Raw genomic sequence first — 10,351 nt, forward strand, 5'->3', positions numbered from 1 at the left:
TTTTACTAAAATTGATCCTAGTGATCTAGTGATCTATCTTTTTGTGTTAGGTGACAGTTGTTGTGTCCCATAAAGCGATTGTAACACACTTACAATTCTTTAGTATAAAAAATCCACATGACCACGTCTTACATGAGAGAACATTAATATGAGCCTGCACTACAACATAGAAAAACAGAAGCAGCAGAAAGCGAATCCTTCTCACCGGGATTATTTTGAAAGTTACAACCGGAAGAGGTAGGCTCCGCTCGCTGTCTCTGGTCTCTGGTCTTTGGTCCTCGTCTCCAACAGAGCAGAGTGTTCGACAGACTGATTCCAGTCGTCATTAAGATGCCTTTCATCGATGTTCAGAGTAATCTACCGGCCAGCTCCTTCTCTGAGGACTTCCTGAAGAAGCTGAGCTCCTGCGCTGCTGCTGCTCTGGGAAAACCAGAGGACGTGAGTCACCTTAACGTTAACGTTAACGGTCCATGTACAGTTCAGACCTGCATCTATGCCAGCTGGACTACATTAGTCCTGCAGTCCATTGTGCACATGAACGTCAATGTGTTCACATGTCCGTCTCTGTGTAACACGCTTTTCTACGACGGTGTATATACGGCTCATTGAAGGTAAAACAAACAGTCATTCCAGAGCCGGGGAGAAAACAATCAGGATTAACGAGATTAAAGTAGTACATTTATGAGAAACTTTGAAAACTACTAGAGTGGAAACAGCGTGGTAAGGCCAGCCACCGTCTGAATGTCGTTGCTCCTAAAGTAAAGTTACATAAGTAAAAGTAAAGATACATATACGCGTTTTCTTTCATGATCTTAATGTGTTCTTTTATGAACACAAGTAAATACTAATATTATAGAAGTTACAGGAAAGAGGAGACGGACAACTTCTATGTGTGAATACATGAAGGCTGTCTTCAACTTCAGCACAGCTGACACTAAGAACCAATCGTCGAGAAGACAACGTTACCATGGTTACACACTGTCGCTTTTAACTGTCACTGTGCCTTTCACTGTCTCTGTCACTGTGATTTGAATCTCTGAATTTTATCTCTGAATATTACTCCCCTCCCCCGGCTCTGTAATTATGATTTTTATTACCTACTGACCCTTATACACCATTGTACTTTTCTAACGGCTCTAATAGCTAACACAGAAGTAGCCTTACATTTATTTGTCACCAACACGTGCACAGCTTCAGGGCTGGAGCCAGACATTGTAAACATGAGGGGCTCAGCCTAAACCTTGGGGGGTTCAGGGGCATCCTGATCCATTTATGGCAGCTATCAGCACTATTTTTAAGCCATTTGAGATAACAGAATGCCTAAAAATCTGTACATCATTTGGGAAAAACATGATGGTTGCTCTGTCTCTGTACGCTGGTCCCTGAGAATTCATGATTCTAATTGGCTGGAACGTATCCATTCATTTCTAGTAACCAGACAGTATAACAGGACACCTACTGTATGACCCAAGTTTTTATTGTGTGCAGTTCTAAACGAATGGGCCAGTATTAAGCTCCCGGTAAGAACAGCGACAGTTAGCTCAGCTAAAGAGCTATTGAGCTTGGCTTATTTGTGTAACCAATAAGATGAAATAGATAGTTCCCTATGAGACCGCACAAACTGAATGTGCAACATGTTTGATAATTGCATTAATTCTTGATGACCAAATCAACGAACAGACTTTTAAACTAGTTCTGTTGGCTACAGTGGAGCTGGTAGCCTGCGGGTATGAGGTACAGCTGCATGGTGTAAACAGGATAATCGCCACTTTGTGTGGCCTAGTTCTTTGACCCCTTGTCATCCATTACAATCATGGAACATACAAGTTATCGGTACTATCCCTCACATATAACAGTATGGCATAAACCATACAGCAGTGGCGTACCAATAGTCAGCAGTGGCATATGTTGATAAGGATCGTCATATGCCACTGGCAGGCTGTATGCATCTGTGGACCATGGCTGACATACGGTTTAATAAGAGCCATATTCCAATAGAGCAGCAGCAGCAGTGATGCACAGTACCAGTCCAAATTGCCATATGCCACTAAAGCAACAGCAATCACTGATTAATATATGTAATTAATATCTGTTAAATATATGTCCCTGAAGACAGATGTGCAGGCCTATAACATGTACAGGGACATTACTACGACGTTACACACATGATACATGGTACATGTATGTGATATAGCTCACGTATATTTACAGAAGGGCTGCAGATAACCTAAAGATATTCACTCTACTATCATGTAAGCAAATATTCAACATGTAGAAGTTGGACCCACATCATTTTTGGGCATTTTTTGCTTAAAAAAACAACTTGATTAATAACCATTGGTTCTTTTCTGAGTAACTGGATTCACTCCCTCACTGTCGGCATAGAGTTCAATGTGTTGCTCAAGGACACTTGGGCAGGCTTTGACACACAGGAGAATGAACTGTGACCTTGTGGTGGGGAAATGTGCGTACTGTGTATTTTGTGGCTCACTGTCATGTTGATCCATATTTAACTGTTTGTGGTCGTCTTTCAGAGGATGAATGTGGTGGTGAAGCCCGGGTTGCCGATGCTGATGGCGGGCTCTTGCTCTTCGTGTGTGATGCTGTCAGTGTCTGCTATCGGTGTGACTGACACTGCGGACAAGAACAAGGAGCACAGTGCCAAGATCTTTGAGTTCCTGACCAGAGAACTGAGTCTGACTGAAGACAGGTGAGCATTGCCTGCACACACATCATCAGTAGTACAGAGAGTAGTTCACAGCTGTTTAGTAATAACATGGCCTGTACACTTCCTTCATTCACCACCTCACACAAATTGATTTGTTTTTTAAAAGTCAATAATGAGACATGTGTGCATGATACACTGCAGCTTCACTTTAACCAGGGCGGTCTCCTCAGTAGTCTGAGTGCTATCACAAAGGTCCCCATGTCAAATAATAAGAGCTACATTAGATTTAGAATACACTTTGAGTACATAATGAACTAACTAATTACTAAAAGACATGGTTCACAACCTTCCCTTAAGAAGAGGAGACTGGAGGGAGTGCTACGACCTGCAAGTCGAGGGTCACATGACAGACACTATGTAGCTGAGCTAGCACTACAGCTAGCTAACTCTAGACAGACATTCTGACTGTCTGGAAGCATTTGAGGGAAAATTCTCTGGCGATATAATCATTAAATTTAAAAGTAACTTAAATTGAATGGATCCTTAAATGTGTTTTTCACAACAGACTGGATTAAAGAGACGCTGCTAGTTCATTTAGAAGCTTTAGTGTGCATTCCCCTTGGCTATAGAGATGTTCACTCATTGTTAAAGGACTGTGCTTTTTCACTGATAACTAGGTAGACAGCTCATCTACAGCTACTGAAAACTAGACTACCGATGCCTCGGACACCCTCACCTTGCAGGTCATAAGGGACCCTAGAGGGTCTCCCCACTAACCGTATCGTAAACCATATTCCTCCCATCCAGTCCTGTCTGAAGACTGATTGCAGTTTATAGTCCAGCAGAGCGAGGTTAGATCAGAGTGGACGATAGCTTCCTCCTCTTTGGACTCTCGATTCCTTCAGGTCAGCACTGCCAAGATGGTTTCCAGTTGTATTACTGAAGTTGAATAATAGGCCAAATCACAGTGCTAATTTACTGGATCTCAACTGTGTGCATGAATCCAGTGATGACAGCAGGTCTGTTCAGATATAGTGATTTGGTCTGAAATGTCCCTGGTCTAAGTTGGATCCCAGTAGAAACACAGCTCTGAGCTCAGCCTACAGCCCTGATAGTACAGCTAACACTTTAGTCCTAAAATCACTTATCTAATATCTTTGTGGTTATGCCTTCATGTCCAGCTTGGGTTGATCTGTCCATTTAACAGTAAGACATCAGAACATCTCACACACTTCTTCCTATAGGAGACATGAAATTCACCAGGTACAGGATGTGTTGTCTTTTATCATTCTTTTTGTTTGTAGACAGGACTGTCTCACACCATGTCCTGACTGGATGCGGCGCGAGCAAGCGTCAGCGACAAAATCAGCTTGATTCCATTGTTTTCTATTAACTGGCCGCGAGCGACGCAACGTTTTGAGCTGAACTATCGTTAGACGCCCTGCTCCTATTTTTCCTGTCGCTCGCGTTGAGAGGAACGGCTGATTAGTTTAGATAAAATGAGCTGTCGAAGCCGCCGACAGCGGGAAGAAACCGGGTCAGTTGTCTTGGATGTAGATTAGGATATTAACTTGATTATTACAACTCTGAGCACAAGCACTGACACTCGCAGTTATATTACCAGCTACCTGGTGTCAAGAAATGTAACAGCCACCTCACTACTGGTTAAAACAAAGCACAAACACACCGCACAAAAGAGACAACTATGGGAAATATGAGCCGTCACTACAGTATTTCAGTACGAAGCCTTGTTTTGATCCGCTCCCGTTAAACGTTTGTGATTTTTTTAATCCGGTTCAATAGAAAACTAACTGAGACAAAGTAGGCTTATAAATCAGGTGTATTAAAACACAACGACCAAGAGAGTAAATGGACTTGCATTTATACTGTGTAGCGCTTTTCTAGTCTTCCGACCACTCAAAGCGTGTTACACTACGACATGAGACAGGAGCAGCCGGGGATCGAACCACCAACCTTTCGATTGGTGGACGACCTGCTCTACCTCTGAGCCACAGTCGCCCCTAGTAAAGTAGGAGGGTAAGAAAAACATCACTGACTTCTTCTACCCGTTTAGATTATTTTGTTCAGTATTGTGGAATACACTAATGTTACACCACAGCAGGCTGAGCAAAGATGACAACTGGTGAGTGAAACATCTCACTCCACATTAAGTCTTTATTAACTTAAACTGTGCTCATGAAGAAATCAGTGATAGTGTTAGATGAATCTGTTGTTTAACTCCCTGTTTACCGTATCTCGGCACCTGTCTGTGTCACTTGCAAGAGCAAGCTGCACAACGGTTTATATTGTATGTCATTTCCAGTAAATATCACAATATAAAAACATGTGTTTTCTGTTTAAAAAGGAGGCTACAAACGTACATAACAAGTACTACTAACCCATCGTTAAGTGGTTACGTCTCCAGTCTGATACGGAGCACACAGCTGATATGTACGTGGTCTGTTTACATGACGTAGGACAGAAGTGCTTATTTAATGCCTTCAGTGTGGACAGAGAGCGTCCGATGCGGCACGATGCAGCGCGATGCAGCGCGATGCAGCGCGATGCAGCGCGATGCGGCGCGATAGTCAGATGCTCGCATCCAGTTAGGACACGGTGTTAGTCACAACTACAACACACATTAGCATCCAAGACACTACAGATTCACTCTGCTTCTCCAAAAGAAATTCTGCTATCACAGGAAGTGATGAATCAATTCTTCAGACTGAGAGAAGCATTCCTTAATCCTTGAAAGAGCACACAGCAGCTGAGGGACATACAAATGAATGAATGAATGCACTAGGTAGATGATTGACAGCTTTGTTCTGATTCACAGGATTGTTATTCAGTTCCACGCGGTGCAGCCTCACCAGGTCGGGAAGAAGGGAACCGTCATGAGCTTCTTGTGAAAGACGTTGTGTCTGATACATCTCACAGTGTCATTCATAGAAGGAGAAGAACACACAATAGATCAGTATGAACTGATCACACTGAAGTAAAGACAGGTGCTGTATTTTCATGATGGTACACTGTCTGGCCCATGTTTTATATGTCTGTGAACATGATCTTAATAACATCTATTTTTAATGATTAAAAGACACGTTGCTGTTGTTGCCATTCCTGAAATCACTTGTGTTACATCTGACTGAAAAAGAGTATTGTACCGAGACTTGGGACTCCCTGTTTAATCACATCCAGCCATTCAACTAACGGCCATTAACGCTAGACTAAATGTCAGTTTGAAGGTAGCCAACAACACCAAAACCTGTTTTTCACTCAATTTGTCCTCGTCAGTTTTGGATTAACTTTCTTTTTGTTGATAGCAAGTTGGTGAGAAATAGACTGGCATTTGAATATATTCCCTGTATTAGAATATTACATATTATTTTGTTCTTTATTCCCAAAAGCAGGTTCATTTGAATAGTGGCATTCAGCTAATCCTTATATAATATATAATAATATATTATTTGAAACGCCATGAATATAAATTCAACATATTTTTGTATTCTTTTGACTTCAATTAAAAGTAAGTTGAAATCATTCAATTAGATTTGGAGTGTAAGAAGGAACTGTTGCTGCATTTGTTAAAAAAATAAGTTTTCTACACAAAGCATTTTAATATGCAGATGTCTGTTAAAAATCTCAGTTCACACATGTCATTTGACCTCTGACCCTTGGGTACTGTCGTCTGATATGTGTCTCTTGTTTTTTGAATCCATGTAGATGTTTTTCTGCAGACTTTAGTGCCACTTGACAATTTTTGACAATCAAAAACACAACCTCAACAGCAGATGGTTGTGGTAAAACACTGGTTTATAAATGGTTATGCAGGACAAACATGAACATGTGATTCACTTACAGGATTGGTATTCATTTGATTTGACGTTACTGGCATCATGGATACATGGATGAATACCCCAAAAACAATTTATTCACAGAGCCATAAAATAATCAATCGTCATATTTTTATGATATTTTCTTTGTTTGAAAACATGTTTAATACAATGTTACATAACCCCTCATTTCTACTGTATAGACAATCAGCAGGAGTTCTAAAAGCTGTCAGTCACCTTCCACTCAGTGCTCTACACTATCAGGTCTGATCATCGGTTCAATGTTTCACTGCTGGAGGCCAGAGAGTACTTCAACTACTACAACTGCTACTTTCATACTACTACTACTACTTTTACTGAATTCCTGTCTGACAAATCCCCAACTCCCTGTTCTCTCTAGCAGCAGTAAGAGGAAACTCTGACTGGGGACAGAAGAATGAGATGTAATCCCCGTGTGTTTGTTGCTGAATCTAATGGCCATTTAATTTCATTATAAATATCATTTATATTTATTTTAGACTGAGAAAGGTTAAGAAACGTATGGTAATTTGTAAATAATAGTAATAATCCACAATTAAAACTCCGTACTATATTCATCCATGGAGCTCTCCAAGTCACTGCAAGTTCCACAGCACTGACTGCTCATATTTCAGAATAAAAGCCTTGTGTTAACAAATGAAGGAATTCTGACCATTGTTAATTTAAAAATAAGTCTTTACTTTTTTTCATCTCCGTAACATATTCTACTGATAGACATTGAAACTGTATTATGTAGCTGATATGATGTTAATATACTGTCAATAGATCACCTTCACTGTCTGTTGTTGCTGTGAGACGCGCGCAGCACGCGTCAAAAATAGGCGAGACCTCTATTCTCTAGAAGAGACGCAGCTGAGACGCGCGTCTCACGCGGGTAGTGTGGCTGCTCTATACTGTTAACAGGGACGCCGAAATAAAAAACAACAGGTAACGCAGCCGCCACGCGCTCCTGACGTTCCTGGAGTGTCCGGGCTGTAAGTACCAGGGGTCTCATTTATAAAACAGTGCGTAGGATCCATACTAAAAATGTACGTGCGCACAAAAGCCGAAAATGGCGTACGCCAAAAAAAATCTGATTTATAAACCGTGCGTACGCACACCTGCACGCAATGTTCCCTTTATAAATCACACTCCACCTGGAAATGTGCGCACGTGGATCCGCCTCATATTCCGCCCTCTACACGCCCACTTTCAACCATAAATGGTCCATGCAAAACACCTAATTAATGTTTCTGCATGTGAATGAGCCTGTTTGATCTAACAGACCAAGTTCAATGATGTACTTTCTAGAAATTAAGATAGTACTTTCCAATAAATTACTTTTTCTTGTATTGTTATTGTTGATGGCTACACCCAATTATAATGGGTTTATTAGATTTACCATAGAAACTATATAATTGTTTTAATTCAAGTTGAAACTTCAGACTACATCAATACTTACATGGTAACAACCCCTGCAGGAACAGTTTTCCTCTAGTGTAGTAGAAAGTAAAAGGAAGCCTTGTTTGTTTCCATGGTGTTACAATGTTCTTACCATATTATTTGTAAATGATTAATTCCTGATTCTGGATTAACTGGAGAGTTTTCAGAGACTTATTGGAGCACCCTGATAATAAGGAGTTGCAGGAATCTAGTCTAGAAGTAACAAATGTACGGACTCATTTTTCTGCATGGTTTTGAGACAGGATGTGTCTGATCTTCACAATGTTACGTAGATGAATGAAGGCAGTCCTTGAAGTTTGTTTTATGTGGGAGTTAAAGGACATATCCTGATCGAAGATAACTCCCAGATTCCTTACGGTGGTGCTGGAGGCCAGGGCAATGCCATCTAGAGTAACTAATTTATATCATTAGATCATTTGTTTCGGAGGCGTTCGCGATCAAGTACAATAACTTCAGTCTTGTCTGAGTTTAACATCAGAAAATTGCAGGCCATCCAGGTTTTTATGTCCTTAAGGCATGCTTGAAGTTTAGTTAAAGGGACTGTTTGTAACTGCTTACACGTATAAATCATTGCGGGTCGGTGTCCCATGCGCGCTCGCATGTGGCTATGCTGTTCAGACTCAGACTCCAACACAAACTACACGGTAGCAGCAAAACCTCTTGGTTGTATCTAGTGTAGCCCGTCTGTTGAACAGTGTTGGCCGCGGTCGGAGGACGCGGGGGAGACTGAGCTCTGGTCTCCAGGAGCGGAGTCTCTGCTGTACTCTGCTCCTCTGCCTGCTTGCCTTCACTCAGCTCGCTCCACTTCACGTGCATGCGCGCACACTAGACACTGCAGAAGAATTCGTAGCTCTGAGAATATCTAGTGAATGTTCAGTGGACGTTTGTGCAGAAATAACTGCTGCAGCTCCTCCAGACCAACAGAGGTTTCCCGTGTCTTGTGAAGTGACGGGGCTCCGCAGCGAGAAACGTTATCGTCTCTGACCAAATCTCCGGTGTCTCCCCTGTTCCCTCCGGCCGCGGTCGGGAGGCTGAGGCAGGAAAAGCCAACACTAGGATCAGCATTGATTCATGGAGAGACCTTCGTCTGGTCAGCTAACATTACTGCCAAGCAGCTGAAATATAGAGTGATATTGTGCTTTTAGCTGACGTGTGTCGCCTCACTGTTTTGAGCAATGCTCGTTCATGTCTATGTAGAGCGAGCACAAGCCCGACGCTGACTTTCATTGACTTCACGGCCACAGGTGTCGCTGTTAACAAGCATTTATGATTCTTACAAACAGTCCCTTTAACTGGTTGGTTTCATCTGGTTTGATCGATAGATATAATTGGGTATCATCTGCATAACAGTGAGAGTTTATGGAGTGTTTTCTAACAACATTGCCTAAGGGAAGCATATATAAGGTAAATAGAATTGGTCAAAGCACAGAACCCTGTGGAACTCCGTGACTAACTTTGGCGTGCATGGAGGACTCATCGTTAACATGTACAAACTGAGATCGATCTGATAAATAGGACTTAAACCCACTTAGTGCAGTTCCTTTAATGCCAATTAAATGTTCCAGTCTCTGTAATAGGATGTGATGGTCAATGGTGTCGAAAGCAGCACTAAGATCTAATAAGACAAGTACAGAGACAAGTCCTTTGTCCGATGCCATTAGAAGGTCATTTTTAATTTTCACTAGTGCTGTCTCTGTGCTATGGTGCACTCTAAATCCTGACTGATAATCTTCAAATAAATGATTGTTCTGTAGAAAGTCACACAGCTGACTGGCAACTGCTTTCTCGAGTATTTTGGAGGTAAAGGGAAGGTTAGATAGAGGTCTATAGTAGGCTAGGACCTCTGGATCAAGAGTGGGCTTTTTAAGAAGAGGTTTAATTACAGCTACTTTAAAGGACTGTGGTACATAGCCTGTTAGTAAAGACACATTGATCATATCCAGTAAAGAGGTGCTAACTAAAGGTAAAACTTCTTTAAGCAGTCTAGTTGGAATAGGGTCTAGGAGACAGGTAGATGATTTAGATGAAGAGATCAGTGAAGTCAGTTTGTGGAGGTCGATGGGAGAAAAGCAGTCTAAATATACACTCACCGGCCACTTTATTAGGTAGAAGGTGTACCTAATAAAGTGGCCGGTGCTAGTACCGGGTGGTCTACTGCTGCTGTAGCCCATCTGCTTCAAGGTTGGACGTGTTGTGCGTTCAGAGATGGTATTCTGCATACCTTGGTTGTAACGAGTGGTTATTTGAGTTACTGTTGCCTTTCTATCATCTCCAACCACTCTGCCCATTCTCCTCTGACCTCTGACATCAACAAGGCATTTTTGTCCACACAACTGCCGCTCACTGGATATTTTCTCTTTTTCGGACC

The 10,351-nt window shown here is 41.8% G+C and overlaps 1 protein-coding gene across 1 annotated transcript; it reads left to right on the forward strand.

Moving 5' to 3' along the window:
* The first annotated feature begins 229 nt into the window (after positions 1-229).
* Positions 230-7,177, forward strand: ddt (D-dopachrome tautomerase). Its single transcript, XM_074627753.1, has 3 exons — positions 230-438; positions 2,535-2,710; positions 5,505-7,177. Exons 1-3 carry the CDS (start codon positions 331-333, stop codon positions 5,575-5,577), a joined length of 357 nt encoding a protein of 118 aa, XP_074483854.1. The 5' UTR covers positions 230-330; the 3' UTR covers positions 5,578-7,177.
* The last annotated feature ends 3,174 nt before the right edge of the window (positions 7,178-10,351 follow it).

This window comes from Sebastes fasciatus, chromosome 3 (genome assembly GCF_043250625.1).
Source record: "Sebastes fasciatus isolate fSebFas1 chromosome 3, fSebFas1.pri, whole genome shotgun sequence".
Classification (NCBI taxonomy): Eukaryota; Metazoa; Chordata; class Actinopteri; order Perciformes; family Sebastidae; genus Sebastes; species Sebastes fasciatus.